Source organism: Aegilops tauschii, chromosome 4 (assembly GCF_002575655.3).
Source record: "Aegilops tauschii subsp. strangulata cultivar AL8/78 chromosome 4, Aet v6.0, whole genome shotgun sequence".
NCBI lineage: Eukaryota > Viridiplantae > Streptophyta > Magnoliopsida > Poales > Poaceae > Aegilops > Aegilops tauschii.
In genome coordinates this window covers 360,548,815-360,565,558 of record NC_053038.3, presented here as the reverse complement: position 1 = coordinate 360,565,558, position 16,744 = coordinate 360,548,815, and the positions used below count along the sequence as shown (strand labels likewise).

General features: G+C 46.2%; 3 protein-coding genes across 3 annotated transcripts; 1 reads left to right on the top strand and 2 right to left on the bottom strand.

Moving 5' to 3' along the window:
* Window positions 1–658: 658 nt before the first annotated feature.
* LOC109736737 (uncharacterized) lies at window positions 659–1,379 on the bottom strand. Its single transcript, XM_020295945.2, has 2 exons — window positions 1,136–1,379; window positions 659–1,045 (listed from the first exon to the last, which is right to left on the bottom strand). Exons 1-2 carry the CDS (start codon window positions 1,261–1,263, stop codon window positions 757–759), a joined length of 417 nt encoding a protein of 138 aa, XP_020151534.1. The 5' UTR covers window positions 1,264–1,379; the 3' UTR covers window positions 659–756.
* Window positions 1,380–1,620: 241 nt separating this feature from the next.
* On the top strand, window positions 1,621–2,082 carry LOC109736736 (uncharacterized). Its single transcript, XM_020295944.4, has one exon. The coding sequence runs from the start codon at window positions 1,674–1,676 to the stop codon at window positions 1,938–1,940; it is 267 nt and encodes an 88-aa protein (XP_020151533.1). The 5' UTR covers window positions 1,621–1,673; the 3' UTR covers window positions 1,941–2,082.
* Window positions 2,083–14,880: 12,798 nt separating this feature from the next.
* Window positions 14,881–16,022, bottom strand: LOC109736733 (quinone-oxidoreductase QR2). Its single transcript, XM_020295942.4, has 2 exons — window positions 15,730–16,022; window positions 14,881–15,641 (listed from the first exon to the last, which is right to left on the bottom strand). The coding sequence occupies exons 1-2, from the start codon at window positions 15,750–15,752 to the stop codon at window positions 15,050–15,052; spliced, it is 615 nt and encodes a 204-aa protein (XP_020151531.1). The 5' UTR covers window positions 15,753–16,022; the 3' UTR covers window positions 14,881–15,049.
* Between the last annotated feature and the right edge of the window lie 722 nt (window positions 16,023–16,744).

The window sequence follows — 16,744 nt, the reverse complement described above, 5'->3', positions numbered from 1 at the left end:
AAGAGCTCTTAGCTCACATCAGCTTCCTCACAGTCAGAATATTTTTTTCTTTCTCGCAGCTCGCAACATTTTTTTTCAAAAGAGTCCTTAGCTCACATCAGCTTCCTCGCAGTCAGAATAATTTTACAGAACTCAGCTTTCTCATAGCTCACAACAAATTTTTCAGAAAATTTCTTGAGTCACATCATCTTTCTCATAGTGATTTCTCGGCTTACATCAGCTTTTCTCATAGCTCACAACAGCCCGCAACAACAAAATTTTAAGAAGATTTCTCAAGTCACATCATCTTTCTCATAGCCCACGAACGAATTTGTTAGAATCTTCTGAGCCATACGCTATTTCGGTCAGGGATCACGCACCTCACGATCAATTTTTCAGAGAATAGAGCCATACGTTATTCCGGTCAGGGATCACGCAGCGCCGCTTGCACAACGGTACAGGCGATCGCCAGTTCGTGACGATCCTGCAGAGTACCGGCTAGGCTACACGGCGGCAGAATTGCCGCGAGGAGTGGCCTCCGGTCATGGCCTCGGAGCCTCAAAGGGCACAGCGAACGGCTGCAGAGTGTAGACTGCACTACTGCAGAGCAACCAACAAGACCAACCGACTAGGCTGGGTAACTTGTACGTATTTTTGCCGGCGGCGGTGCGTGGAAACATTAGATAACTTGCTGTCACTGGACACGGCGATTTATTATTTGCTATCGACAGTAGCATTACTAGTCATTACAGTAGACAGACACGAGCAAGGATGCCACTACTCGCGGACGTGGCTCCCAAGGCGCACGGTGATCCCGTCACAGTCCCTGACGTAGCCGACCTTCTGCCCCCAGTTTTTCTGCTCCGGCGCGCTCACCGGCACCGCCCCGTTCTCCACGGCCCGCCGGTACGCGGCGTCGACGTCGTCGTAGTCGAAGCAGATCTCCACGGGCCCTCGCTCGCGGGGCGACTTGGGCAGCTGCACCTCGCCCGTGAGTGCGTCCGTCTCCCTCTGGTGCAGCGGCGTGAACGCGATGGTCGTCGAGCCGGTGTCCAGCTCCGCCCACCTGCGCGCAGAACAGACGATACACACACATGTCAAGCTGGCCCGGCAGGCAGCTAAGGTAGGCCTAGGCGCAAATGGTGATGGGGATTACTTGTGAGAGTCGTCGACGCGGCGGACGCTGTAGCCGAAGGCGTCGGCGTAGAAGGCGGCCGACTTGGGCACGTCTTTGACGTAACACACGATGTACGCGAGCTTAGGTCTCACCGCCCCAGACGCCATGGCTCGTCCCTTCCGTGGGTACGGGTGCTACTGCTAACCACTTTGAGATGGCTCGGTGTTTGCCTTGAGCCGTGTTGCGTCTTCCTTGGCTCTCTCGATTACTGGCGCTCAGCTCTCGCCTGTGGTTTGCCTTTTAATGCGGCCCGGAATCGCCGCGCCGTCGGCAGCTTGGGAGGTGGCGCGCATGCATGCAGTATTCTGGACTCTTCTCTCCACGTTTCAGATCGTGCCTTCTTCTCGGTGACACGCGTGGACTGTGGAAGGTTCAGCGGCTCCTCAGACCGAATTCTCAGTAGGTGGCACTGACACGTAGCCACAGATCACGTCCTAGTTTAAGAAGCCGGGTGCCAGCTCTAAGACGGAACGCCAAAGTCCAACCCAAACCCACAGCCCAGCACCATCAAATTGCCATGTCTGGAGCCCAAGGCGCACAGCCCAAGGGAGCTTTCACGGCGACCACGTACAGGTCGGCGGCAGCTCCCGACGGCGCGGAGGAGTGCCAGCAGCAGCAGTCGCCAAGGACAGAGCTACGGTCGAGCAAGGACGAGCATGGGTTACCGGTGAAGATGCTCGAGGAGAAGGTCGAGGACGCCTCTGGGAAGGGCGGCCCGGTGTTCGGCGCCGGCGCGGAGGACGGCAAGCCGGACCTGGGCGTCACAGGCACCGGCGGAGGCTAACTGCTAAGCTAGTTGTTACATGGCGTGCTTTGCGCAGCACATGTATTGAAGCATAAACTGTGATGTACTCGTAGTATGTAACTTCCAAGGAGTGGAATAAGATACCCAGACCAGAATAAAAAGAAAAAGGATTGAATTCCAAGGCGACTCTCCTTTTATCTTCCTCCTCTTAAGTCATCTTCCCCATCTTCTTTTCCAACCGTGGCACCCCGCCTTTAGCGAGGTCTTGATGAGCCCTTCCGGCGATGCGACAGCTGACCATCATCGCCAAAACGAAAATCCTACCCACTGCCGCTCCTCCTCGCCGACGCGGACTGCCTCGCGTCTTCAGCCGGCCCCCGAGTTAGCCTTCCCTCGCCTGCTGGGCGTCGGCCCAGTTAACCATCCCGTTAAACCTCGCCCGTGGGCATCGCGTAGATGCCGAGCGCTTAACGTCGTGGGCTATGCTCTGGAGGCCGGGCTGTTAGCTAGTTAGCTCCGTTTTATTCTTCATTTGGAGAAATGACCGGAAGGCTTGCATATGCATAAATAAAGTATGTAAAATCAACATCGGACTGTAAAATGTTTTACATGAAACTTGATTATAAAATGTGTAGATCATAATTATGCCATTTGTATCCACGTTTGACTTGTTTAACTTGTTTTTACTATGTAATTAGCATTAACAGATTAATTAACATCCACGCCAAAAACAGATTAATTAACATACCTAATTAATAATAATTAATCCTACCTCATAATTAATTAATTAAATATGTTGTTTTGATCAACATGATGCATAAATTTAACTTTGACCATAAATCCCTCCATTTCAAAATATAGCGTGTCCTCGGTTTTCGTGCTTTAACTTTGATCATAAATTTAACCAACGAAACCGACTGCGGCGGGTGCAAAAGTTCTATCAATGAATTCGTTTTCAAAAGAAGTTTTTAATTATATAATTTTTGCTCCCGCCGCAGTCGGTCACGTTGGTTAAATTTATGGTTAAAGTTGAACCTCGGAAAGCACGAGCGCACTATATTCTAGAACGAAGGGAGTAATAGGTTACTTACATGCATATTTGCATCAACTAAAATGAAATTCATGAGCCCTTTTCATTATATATGTTTGAAATGCTTTATATAACGCTGACGTTGCCGCATAGCACATGGAGGCGCCTGTAATCTAAACCACAATCGATGTACATTGGGATGTGAACTGAAATCGCTCTTAGGTTTCCTATTGAGCCAATACAATTTTAATACAAACAAATCACATGGCACTGTAGAGAAGTATTGATGAGTTAAGACTAGTCATAGGGTAGTAACTTAGAGTAGTAACATGCATATGTTACTAGTCTATATTTAATATCTCTATAGTGGGGAGTAACATATGTATGGTGTCATGCAACATTTTATTTATTAAATTGTAGACTCATCATGTCTTGGCATATGTGATGTTACAGTAACTAGCTATGTTACTACATGCCCCTCTTCCCTCATTAATTACTCGCCACATCATCTGTTTGCCTAAAGATGTGTGATGTTACCATCTATATTACTTCGACTGTGGGTAGTCTAATGAGTGTAGATCATAGGACATGATGTTACATGCCAGAAGTTAATGCACATATTGACTTTGTGTCCATGCATGGCGTGTTGACAGAGAAATAATGTCAGATAGTTACTCCCTCCGTTTCTGTTTAGTCTGCATATAAGGTTTGGTCAAAGTCAAGCTTTATAAAGTTTAACCAACTTTATATTAAAAAATATCAACATTTACAATATGAAATCCATATTATCAGATGCACCATGAAATGCATTTTCATACTATATAGTTTTAGTATTGTAGATGTTCATATTTTTTGATATAAATTTGGTCAAACTTTATGTTGTTTGACTTTGACCAAATTTTATATGCGGAGTAAAAAAATGGAGGGAGTACTATGTAAGGGCAAGAGCTATGGGGGCAGAACTATACAGGTGCCCCAGCTTCCACATAAATTTTCGAAGCTTAAATCAGTGTGAAATAAAAACAGTACAACGCTGCAGCCTCCCTTGTGGTTGAACCTAAGGCTGGTCATAGTGGGGAGTATCATATACTAGTATCATGTATATGATACTAGTGTATAATATTACATCCATAGTGCATAGTATTATAGATCAGTATCATAGATGATCTCATTTATTGCCATGCATGACACATAGTAGCATCACATTTATTATGTTACGGTATCTACCTATGTTACTATAACCATCTCTCTTCTTTAACTGGCTCCCACATAAGCACGTTTGCGAGTCCCAAGTGCATGATACTACTTATGTTACCCTCACTATGGCCAGCCTAAGTTTCTCTTTCTCAATTTCCAAACCGCAAAAGCGCTAAAGCGAGCGAGGCCTGCCATGGCATTGGTCATGAGAGAGTTGAAACAACTTTTAGTTAGGGAAGAGGCAGCCTTTCTGGACCATCAAATCCGACGTGGAGGACCGAGGCACCCATCCAGAGTGGAGCGTTGGCCATGCCCTAACAAATGTGTTGGAGCTCACAGTATACCATGGTTTAATAAATGAAAACAAACGAATGCATGCAACGTAATTAGTGTTAATTCATCTTTGTTCTTTGTTGGACCATGAAGAGAAACAGTTACATGTGGCTGCATTGATAAATCAGCAGGCAACATCAGTAATAACGAACCTGGGGTCGCTCTCGCAAGAATATTTTAATAAAGAAAGCTAATAAGATAGCTTTTTATAGAAGAAAAAGTCCTTGGATTAGTATAAATAAATCTCCTAGAATTATTATCAAGAAGTTCTCGGGATTTCACTAGAAATAAAAAATAGAAAGACGTAATTTCGTGGAATTTCTACCAATTTTCCAAGAATTACAATATTGGAATTCTCATTCTTTTTTTATTTGAAGTTTTAACACTAATGAAATCCTCTATTTATTTTAATTATCCCATGATGCGATTCTCAGTTTTTAAAGAAGACACATAACTTTATGGAAATATATTTGATCTCACATTTACTAAATTTTGGAAATTATTAAATGCATTAAACATAAATTTATATTTAAAGTTGGTCCGATATTACAGTTTTAAAACTGATAAAAATACATAAACTTGTGAAAAATATTTGTAAAGTTGAATAATATTGCAGTTTAAAAACTTGGTACAAACTGAATATTAGACGTCGCATGATTCAAAACCGTGGTTTCAACAAAAATCCGCTTGCTTGTCATTCACGATTTAACGATGATGTCATTGTTAGTTGTTGGGGGCTGACACGTGAGCATGGGGATGAGTTGGCGAGCGGAGGGGCTGTTTGTGCAGAGAATGCCTCCTTATACTACGTAAACAAGAAAAGATAGACCTAACTATAACAAAGAATACAAGCCGGAAATCCAATTCGGCTCTTGAGAGCATATGCTCTTGCACACCAATTTTTTGTGTGCAAATGTCAAAAAAATTGAAAAAAATACATGGGTTGATTGCCACACTCAAATGCTACCTACAAATCTTAAGGGGGAGATTAAGAAGTTTGGCATGAGCCAAAAAAAAAGTCAAACGCCAAATGTTACACGTATTTTTGTTTTTTTCACCGACGAAGCACTGCTATCAAGTTTCACATGAAAATTGTCATGCATGCTTGTTACACTAACAAGAACATCTCCACAAAAAATTGGATTTTTTAAATATTTATTTTGAATTTACTATTGATACGAGAGCATATGCACCCTAGAGCCAAAACGGCCATCCCAATACAAATATGCTGATATAGCGGTGCAAATCCCTATGCATATTGAATGCTGAGATATCATGGAGGCATTTCATGGAGGTAGCCCGCAAGTGCTCATATGCATTTTCGTATATAATGCTTCCTTCTCTATCCAAATTTTTAGCTTAGTTTTGACTTATATCCGTAACCATCTTATGTTATGTTCATCCATGTTAACAACATTTAAAGCGATTTGAGTAACTAAACAAGATTGAACCCTTTCCTTTGAATGTGGGGTTTAGTTATATTGCATTTTAGTTGCAATCACACTTCACTTAACTTGTTTAGTAATTGTATTTGATCATGTGCACCTCATCCATGCCAGGTCGTGTCATTGCATATCATGAGCATGTTGGATCTTTACCATAGTATAAGAGCCATTTGTTGATCAATTTTTAGTGTTTTGCTTCTTCGCGAATAGGATCCAGGGATGACGTGAGATATGAGCAAGGACTAATCATCTACCAAGCGTGGACATTAGGCAAGCAAAACCTCCTTGTCCATTCTGACACATCCTATGCTTTCTTTTTACGAAAAAGGGTTCCCCCGCTTTGTATTACAAAGCACCCACCGATACAGCCAACGATAGGTGCTGGGGCCGCAGCACAAACAAGCCCAAAGAAAGACAGAGAAAAAAGAAGGAGAAACAAATGCCAACAACGGCAGATCAACGAAACAAAGATGACCGGCAACCGTTGCACCCTCCGGAGAAGTACCACCACGCTCCCAGCACTCCGAAGCGCCGTGTACCAAGCAACACCTTCAAGAAGGAGGCGACGACGACGCCGCTGTTGCCCGGACTAGTCCTAGGGTTTCCCCCGGTACGCGGGGGGGGGGGGGCAGTGGGGGGAGGGTGTACCCACCGCCCTTCGGGAAGGTCCGGCGGCACCCACAGGCGTTGCCGCGTCGGGGCCGGATGAGCCGCCAGAGATTCTCCCAACCCAAACCCCCACCGCCTCCCCAGACGAACCATAGTGCACCACCCATCACGCCGCCCACCAACATGTGCCACCACGGTCACCGAATCAACTTCGCCGTCCCCTGAGGTCACCGACACGAGACCTGGAGGATGGGAGAAGAGATAGTGGGTTCGGGGGCATCCGCAACATCGCCGACATGAGGGGACAACCACCACCGCCGCCGCGGAGCCGACCGGACGCAAGGACAAGGGGCCTGCCAGGCGCCGAGGCCCAGCCGGACCCAAAAGGGTCCGAACAACCCCTGCCGTCACGCTGCAGCTCGCCGGCCGACGAAGACGCCACCGCCTCCTCGCCACCAACCAGGGAGCAGCGTCGCCGCGCACCGAGTCGCCGGCCCGCCCTAGCCCAAATGGAGCCTGAAAGGGCCCAGATCTAGGGCGCCGCCGGCCACCGGCACCGCCACGCCGTCTCGCAGCCAACGGCCGCGTCGCCGCACCAAGGACCTCGAAGCCCGCCGGAATCCCACCGCCGAGCCACACCACCGCCATCGAGAGGCCCCCGCCCCCCATGAGCACGTGGGGAAGGAACGGCCCGCCGCCACCAGCGCCGCGCGGGCAGGGCCTGGCGGACCAAGCCGGCGGCGCCGGGGAGAGAGAGGGACGGGGAGGGGGGGCGGAGGGGAGGGAGCGGCAGGGGCCAGCCCGTCGCCCGTGGGGGGGAGCGAGCGGACGGGAACGCGGAGGAGGAGGTGGGGGAGAGGGAGGCGGGGCGCACGCGGTCGGCGGCTGGCGGCGGTGGGAAGGGGCGGCCGGCGGCTGGCGGCGGGGGGAGGGGGCGGAGGGGGGAGGAACCCTAGCCTAGCTCGCGGGGGGAGACGAGACCAGATTCAAGCCTTTAGCACCTCCATCACCGTCTAATCCCAGGACGGGAGTCAAATGGCAACCTGCCATCCTATGCTTTCTTCCTTATTCATGCCTTAGACTAACGACTCTTGACAAGACTAATGGTCAATGGGACGAAAGTTTTAAGCTGTTGTACACCTACAAAGCTGAGGGTGAGATGGCAAGTCCAGGATATGTGTTAGATATTGACAAGCATATTGTGTAGATGGAACATAAAGGAAGGAATGCTTTAGAAGGGATTTTGCGTGTTTCAAGGCTTCTTGGCAGGGGTTTCTAGATGGTTGCATGCCCTATCTAATTATGAAGGCTACTTCCATGAATGAAAGATTTAAAGGAGTAGTTGCTTGGGCAGTTGACGTACACAACTGGCTTTTTCCAATTGCCTTTGGTGCATTGGAGATAGAGTCGGAAGATAGCTGGATCTGATTTTTACAGAATTTGCGCAACATTATAAACCATCCACTAGGATTGGTTACGCACACAGATGCCTGCAAGAGTTTAGAGAATCAAGTTGATGTGGTGTTCCCTGGAGTGGAGCATAGGGAATGTATGTGACACCTTGTAGCTAATTTGAAAAAGAAATTTAGGGGGAGTTTATGAGAGGAACCTATAGATAGCATGATACACATGTTTTTTGAGGACACATGAGCACCACTTGAGAGTGTTGTATGCTGGAAATTATTTGGTGCATGACTAAATGGAATCACATCATGGCATTTGACAAGATTAGGCAGATGGTAATGATAAAGATGGATTTGAGTAAAAGAATTGTAGATATACAATATACTGGCCATGTCATGCTCCCATCAGTTATTACGGCATTGCATGTCAAAGCAAGAGGATTGAAGATGAAATGTATTAGACGATCGACCTATGTGGCTGAGGTGATATATACTAAGAGTAAAAATAGGGAATGGAGGTGTCGAGTGGATTCCGCAAGTAGGACGTGTAGTTGTAGGAAATGGAAGATCTATGGCCAACCATGCATACATGCCTTGTTCTTCAGGACTATTATTGTGGCCTATTTTGTGTGAAAATTGTAAAGGTCAAAAGTTTCTGTTACTTTCCTAATTCTACCTCTCTCCTTCCCGCTGCTTGGCCCTCCTGTGCGTACTCGACTAACAACCATGACTGAAGCTAACTGTACGGTAGAGCCCGGCGAGTACACCCATATTGCACGGGGAAAGAGTGGAAACACCAATGGAATAGGAAAAGAGGATTCGGGTTGAACATATAATACAAAAAGCAGAAACATAGAAAATAGCATAACTTTAGATAACTTACTCATATCCTGTTGGAATCGTCTCGGCTTTAGGGCACATTTTCCTTATCACCATCAACGCATTAGGGGTGGAGGATGGAGGTGGAGGCAAATCAATAGTTTCCTGCGCTGGCGTCAACGTGTTGTTCAAGCTGATGTGGGTATGATTTCGTAGCTTCTTGCAGTTGTGGGCCTCCAACTCTATCGCATTTCCTTCCTAGTTGGATGGTCTCTCTTCTCGGGTCCCCTTTTTATGAGGTCTGATGATTAAAGGGTCATTGTCCTCTTCGCCACTGTTACTACGATCATGTCCGTCCTTGTCACTATAAGTAGCCCCTTGTTGCCGTCTGCGGCACCGGTGAGGTGCATGTCTATTCTTTGTCGGCTTCCAAAACAACTCGCGTCTCCGAAAGCGACGGCATTGAGATAAGGTCTTTGAAACCATGTCATTGAAACGAAAGCCGAATAGGTGGTTAGTATCATGAGCAAGAACGAATGAATAATTAAATTGGTGTTGGATGCCTACATTCAAATGTTGGTTCATGTGGCTGTATGGAACAACGGAGGTCCCTAGAGGCATGTTCGTGGTGTTGTCATTCACCAAGCTGGCGAACTTGTTGCATTAGTAGTTGCTCATTATCTTCCGGCATGGATCGTTGGGCCCAGTGTAATCGTACATTGGGTGCACCCTTGCCTCAAGGATACGAACGTTGGTAAGGCCATCGACTTTTAGTTTCTCGACCTGTTGTTGAAGGACATTTACATCTACTAGCTCGGCTTCAGAGGACCCTACAATCCAGGATGGACGTAGGCCGGGAACATCGACTTTAGGTGGAACATCGTCGCAGTAAAACCAGGCCTGCTGATACATCTCCAACGTATCTATAATTTTTGATTGTTTCATGCTATTATATTATCAATTTTGTATACATTATATGCAATTTTATATCATTTTTGGGGAGTAACCTATTAACCTAGTGCCCACTGCCAGTTGTTGTTTTCTGCTTGTTTTTGGTTTTACAGAAAAACTATACCGAACGATCCAAACAGGACGAAACTTGTGATGATTTTTTTCTGGACATAAGAGACCCTAGAAGCTTCGGGGACCAGAAGACCTACGAGGAGACGACAAGGCAACATGGTGCACCCTGGGGGGTAGGCGCGTCCTGATGTCTTGTGGGCCCCATGTGGCTCCGTCTGACCTAATTCCAGCGCTATAAATTCTCAAATATTGGGAAACCCCCATAGCATCCACTGAAACAATTTTTCCACTACCGCAAGTCTCCGTTCTTCCGCAATCCCATCTGGAGGCCTTCAGGGGTACTCTGCCGAAGGGGGAATCGATCACGGAGGGCTTCTACATCAACCTTGCTACACCTCCGATGATGTGTGAGTAGTTCCCATAGGACCTATGGGTCCATAATGATTAGCTAGATGGCGCTCTCTCTCTCTCTCTCTCTAATCTTCAATATAATCTTCTCTTCGGAGTTCTATTCGATATAATCTTCTTTTATAGTGCGTTTGTTGGGATTCGATGAATTGTGGTTTTATGATCATATTATTTATTGAAAGTACTTGAGTCTTTTTTAAACTTTATTATGTTTGATTGTTGTAGCTATGTAATGCTTTCGATCTATGAGTTTTCTTTGGCCAAGTTGATGAGTAGATCTTCAGCGGAAGTGGTGCATAGTAGTAGGTTCAATATTGCGGTGTTGTCACCTAGTGACAGAAGGGGTTGCAAGGCACGTATTTGTATCGTTGCTGCTCAGGGGAAAATGATGGCATTCAATCATGTGCTTGGTTTTATTCTGTCTATATTATGTCATCATACTTCATGCATTACTCTATTTGTCATGAACTTAATACATAGAGAGGCAAGCATAGAAGAGCTCTCGAAGTGGAGTAATAGTAGTAGATGCAGACCAGGAGTCGGTCTACTTGTCACGGACATAATACGTATGTACATGATTATGCCCTGAATAACGTCATAACTACGCGCTTTTCTATCAATTGCCCAACAATAATTTGTCTACCCAGTGCATGTCATTTTTATGAGAGAGATGCCTCTAGTGAAAACTATGGCCCCCGGGTCTATTTTAATCATATTGGTAAAACTAAAAATACCTTGTTGCAATTTATTTACTTTTATTTTACTTTGCAATTTATCTATCTACTACTATCACATTTGATCCTTGCAATTAACGAGTACAAGGGGATTGACAACCCTCTTGCCAGCATGGGGTGCAAGTATTTGCTCTTGTGTGCGTAGGTACTGTCGACGGTTGTTTGTGTGGTTCTCCTATTGCTTCGATAACTTTGGTTCTCTGCTGAGGGAAATATTATCTGCTACTATATTGCTTCACCATTCCTCTTCCGAGAAAATCCCAACGCAGCTCACAAGTAGCACCTGCTCCCACGGTTTGTTGGGTCGCTTAATTCCATATTGAAATAAATGGATCATGGCTTGGGCTGAATATGAGCTCCACTTCACTCCCACAGATTGTGCTCAAGGCTATTCCTTCGCCCTTTCACCCCAAAATGTTTTTCCACTGCCAAACTAGGGCTGCATGCCTAAGAAGCACTCGCACATTGCAACGAAGCAGACAATGTAGTATGCCATTGGGAGAGATATGATGAAGTTGAATACTATAATAGAATAGGAGACCGCTGTTGACGCTCAAAAGTGGCACAATCGTAAAAGTTGCTTTAAGCTATGTCAAGATTAATTCAAACTTATGATTAGAAGTCACCATGGGATGTCTTTCTTCGAGAAGATCAAGATGGATATGAAGGTGGTCTAAAACGGAGCTCGGATGCAAAAGTTATGACAAGTTCGGAGATGCTCATGTTGACACCAGATTAAAGAATGGCTTGAAACACAATTAAGGTGGCCTCAAATGGAAAATGTTTCAACATCAAAGTTGTGCATCTCGTCTCTAACTTTTGCATATGAACTCAGATTGGGACAATTTTTATATCAAAATCAGCCCTTTCGACGAGACGCACAACTTTGATGTTGATACTTTTTCCATTTGAGGCCATCTTAATTGTGTTTCAAGCCATTATTTAATCTGGTGTCAACATGAGCATCTTCGAACTTGTCATAACTTTTGCATCCGAGCTCCGTTTTAGACCACCTTCATATCAATCTTGATCTTCTCGAAGAAAGACATCCCATGGTGACTTTCAATCATAAGTTTGAATTAATCTTGACATAGCTTAAAGCAACTTTTACGATTGTGCCACTTTTGAGCGTTAACAACCGCATAGGCAATCATGGAGAGGTAGATCCATCCCTCGTAGGAAGAACGATGTCAGCAACACCCGCTTGGAGGGTTGGGTTTTGGAGCCGCGTTCGACGGTGCTTCGTCATGGCATGAGCTCCATGCCGACGAGATTTTCCAGTGCATGCTCCATTATAACGGAAGCCATCCAACGCCTCTTAATGGCGTTCGCCCGTGCCTCCGCTAGATTGGACGGTCCCCTTTGAACAGACGTCTCGCCTAGCCCATCGATGTTGTCACAGACATGTGACATTGGCTTTCGATTTGAATTGCTGCATGCCATTGTCGGACGACATTGGCGAGTGGTTTTGAGAGGGAGCGTAGGGTAGGTAGTGCAGTAGGACTTCATTTACTAGCAGTGGCGAAGGGAGTGGAAGGAGGAAGGTGACGAACCATGAAACAATATGTCTGCCACGTACTCGCCCCTCCTCTCGGTCGATCCAAGAGACGGTCGTTGTCCTTGGAAAGAGAGTCGTAATGATGACCGTTTGCCGGCCCATGTAACAATTGAGATGTCTAATCCCATTAGCCACAACACGTAATTGCATTTGCCTTACCTATAGACGTGTCGCTCTGTGTTTGCATTTATCTGGACGAGGCACTGTGTGGACTAGCACGACTTGTGTTCTTGCATCGGTCTGGGTACCGTCCAACATCATATTAACTATATTTACCAGGCGCAAAATGAATTGGCACCACAACAAGCAGCGGTGAATCAACCAGACAATTCACGGGCCAGAAAAGAGCACGATCAACGAGCAGGTGTGGCTTACACGCCAAGCAGCCAGAGTCATGGGGGGGGGGGGGGGGGGCTCGACCTTCTTATGGACCCAGATGTTGGGTTGCTCTGGCCGGCGAAATAAGGAGATGGGTTTCAATCGTTGCTAAACATACATGGTAGATACAAACACAATACAAATATAATCACTTGCATACCTTCACGGGAAACGTCTTTGTGTTGATGAATGCAATTTGTCTCTTCAATTAGTTTACTTAACTGTCTCTTCAACTAGTTTACTTAACTTTCACTTTTATGTTTCAAATAATACATTTAACTTCTCGATTGTAGTTGGTCCCTGCATCAATGGCGCAACGGATCATCTAGTATATAAAATGGTCGACGGAGTGTTGACAGCATCCTTACAACAAAGTCGACACAAATTATTATTTGTTACACTAGCTTTGCAAAAAAAAAAGGTGCATGCGTTGACACCGCCTTTAGGCTTGCATGATAATATCCTCAAAATGGGCTCAAATGAAGAAGTGTTCAACATAAACATTCTTTGTATAATCGAGGCAAGCGACTTTGCTTTTTGAATCATCTCAATCCAAGGTATTATGAAAATTGTACGTCCAAAACAGTCAAGACCTGGCCATGACCAAAATCTAGGGACCGACCCCAGACACCCATGTTTGATACATGGCGCTAGTTATTCAGTCCCCCAAGGTTGTCTTGAACGAAAAGGTGGTCAACATGAAGTTTTCAGCATCGTTGAAACATACAACATTGCTTTTATGGTCATCCCCGTTTGAGTTCATATGTGACCTCCAAAGTTAAAATACAATTGCAATTATAGACATGGTGTCATACATGTCTTTTATATGACGAGAGCTATTCAATACTCATGATTGCCACGGATGAAACAAGTTCAACATGAAAGTTCTTCCTCTTGTTGAGGCAAACAACTTCTCCTTTTGGGTCATTTCATATGAGATCATATGTGGCATGTGGGTTCCAAAAACCAAGATGTTTTCTCAGACCCATATTAAAATCCGAGATTCCGAGTTAGCTTAATTTTAGAAAGATTTGGATCGGATTTGGAATCCTTTTCTTGCATGGGAAGTCCCGTCGCCTCGTATATGTAGATGAGAGGTAGCGTCGGATTGGAACGGCACACAATCGATCAACCAACCTACCACTTTTTATCTTTACATTTTTAGATCTTTCTCATTTTTATTTTTTCTGTTTCTTCGTTGTTCTTTGTGTTGCAAAGCAGTGAACCTCGAGGCCCTAGGGGCAATCAAGTCGACTTAGGGCAACCCACAACCTTCGCACTCCCTTACGGGATCCCTCCCAAGTGTGTGGATTTCGGATGCTCAAAAGTCCACCAACGTATCTTGCGTATCACGCTCCTGACGAGGCCCCATTCAACGCCGAAAGTACACAATGATGTGTTTGTATGCGAACACAAAGTGGGGCGAGAGGTATTACAAGGTTGGGGGCGCCCGCTGCAAGGCCCACGGCACATTTCGCTGCTGCAAAACCAACCTAGGCAGCGATGGTCGCGATGATAGGTGGTGCTAGGGCGGCGGCGCGAAATGCAAGCGGGGTGCTGCGAGCCAACGGGGCAGCACCGACAATGTGAGCAACTAAGGTAAACGCTTCGTGCGGGAGTGAGAAGGGTAATTTTCCTTTGTAGGCAATGCGAGGGGAGGGAAGGACAACACATGGTGAGATCCAATCTAACGACCGACGATGAGGAAATCGTGTGGCCGGCGATGCGGCCAATCGCGGGCTGTGGGCACGTGGCCTACGTACCACAACCAAAAGAAACAATATATTTTGTCGACTTTTATGCTAGTATATACTACATCCGTCCTGTTTTATTGGTTCCATTTGTATTTTATAGCAAAATTTGATCATAGATTTAACTAACGAAATGTAATGCATGTCACAAAAATTATATCGTTGAATTCGTATTTGAACATAGCTTCCAATGATATTATTTTTGCTATATATAATTTATATTTTATTAGTTAAAATTATGATCAAAATAAGACCCTAAATACAAGGGGCTAATAAACCAAGACCGAATGCTCCACTCAGAACAAGAAATTGTATTATTTGTCCAAACAAGAAATTAAATGCAGTACAGTTTAATTGTCTAGAATTATGTAAATCTGCTCCACTGAAAATGATGTGTCAAATCATCTTGTAATGATTGAGTAGTTGATATGAATCATGGGACACGGCTGGTGATCGGAGTTCAGACGGCTTTGAGCTTCTTGGCGATGCCGGCAAAGTACTTGCCCTGGTGCGCCGCGAGGGCGAGCTCGGCATCGCTGGGCACCCTGCTGCCATCGGCTCCAGCGAAGGTGCCGGCACCGTACGGGCTGCCACCCTTGACCTCGTCCATGGCGAACATGCCGGCGCCGTGCGTGTACCCGACCGGCACGAACAGCATGCCGTGGTGCGTCAGCTGCGTCACGGCCGTGAGAGCCGTGGTCTCCTGCCCGCCGCCCTGGGTGCCCGTCGCGAAGAAGACGCCCGCGGGCTTGCCCGAGAGGCTCTGTGCCTGCCAGAGGCCGCCGGTGGAGTCGAAGAAGGCCTTCATCTGCGCCGCCATCATGCCGAACCGCGTCGGGAAGCCGAACAGGATGCCGTCGGCCTCGGCCAGCTGGCTCGCCGTGATGACCGGGTGGTCCTCGCGCCCCGGCGCCGCGTGCATCTTCCCGAGCACCTCCTCTGGCAGCGTCTCTGGCACCCGCCAGACGGTGACCTCGACGCCGGGGACGGAGTCGGCGCCCTTCTTCATCTCCTCCGCCAGCGTCGCGACGTGTCCCCAGGTCGAGTAGTACCTGCAGAAATGATAAAGGAATTGCAGAAATCAGATCAATCTGCTACCCGCCGGGGCAATAAGAAGACTGAGCCAAGGCGGATCATTACACTATGTAGATCTTGGTCGCCATTGCTGATCAGCCGCGGAGTTCTCTTCCCCTTGATCTGTGCTTCTAATTTGCTCTCCTTATTGTCGCTGTATGACTATGGCTGGTGAAAATTGAGAAGACACGGAGGCACTGGTATTTATAGAGAAAATTGAGAGGCTGCCAGGTCCTAAGTAAGCTAGTAGCACATCAAACTGATTCAATACTGTTAAGATAATCCTCCTCTCGCTCTCTTCGAAAGAGCGACTCTGCTAATTAAAAAAAGGGAGATCATTGATTATTTGGGTTGAGAAATGAGTGTGGCCGGTGGAGAAAGAACCTGGACACTTCCAAAGCATCAGCTGGTCGAGCTGCGCGCGTCACCATGGCGTCCGTACTGACGTAAGCACCTCCTCCGTCCTGGCAAGCTGCTTTCAAAAGAATAAATGTAGAGAAAATACTCTCTCTTCGAAAAGGGAGAAAATACTCCTTGTCCGAGAAATGATGAAAAGTGAGACACCAAATTAATATTCGTATGGTATAACTACTTCAGCATGACGCTTGCACCACGTATATGAATCACCAACTCATACGTGACTGTCGGAGGCTTTCCGCCGGCGGCCGCCGCTCCCTCACCAACCTTGATTTTGCGTTTGATTTCTAAGTTAGAGCGACGCGTCGATGATGCACACTATGCATCACAGAACAAATTGTATGTACTCCCACCGTTCCATAATATAAAAATATTTTTAACACTAAAATAGTATAAAAAATGATTTTGTATTATGGGATGGAGTGAGTACGTGACAGGGAGATTGCAAATTAAGTCGACTTGGCTCAGTAGTAGGCTTGCTATTGTGCACCCTATTTTTTTTCGCAAATACGCAAATATTACGTATCATTGCATTGATAGGAGGGGTGAAAAATACAAAGGGTGGTGGCTACAGCGGCCACGCGTACACAAGTCGGCGCGGGCTCAAGTAGCTGGAGCAGTTAGGGTAGGGGCTGCTCGTCCTCAATACATCAAGCTAGAACCT

Excerpts from the sequence above, each read along its gene's own strand:
- LOC109736733 (XM_020295942.4), bottom strand. The coding sequence starts at position 15,752 with ATGGCGACCAAGATCTACATAGT. Across the intron at positions 15,642-15,729 it reads GCGACCAAGATCTACATAGT|GTACTACTCGACCTGGGGAC; the intron begins GTAATGATCCGC and ends TCATTTCTGCAG.
- LOC109736736 (XM_020295944.4), top strand. The coding sequence starts at position 1,674 with ATGTCTGGAGCCCAAGGCGCACAGCCCAAGGGAGCTTTCACGGCGACC.
- LOC109736737 (XM_020295945.2), bottom strand. The coding sequence starts at position 1,263 with ATGGCGTCTGGGGCGGTGAGACCTAAGCTCGCGTACATCGTGTGTTAC. Across the intron at positions 1,046-1,135 it reads CGCGTCGACGACTCTCACAA|GTGGGCGGAGCTGGACACCG; the intron begins GTAATCCCCATC and ends TTCTGCGCGCAG.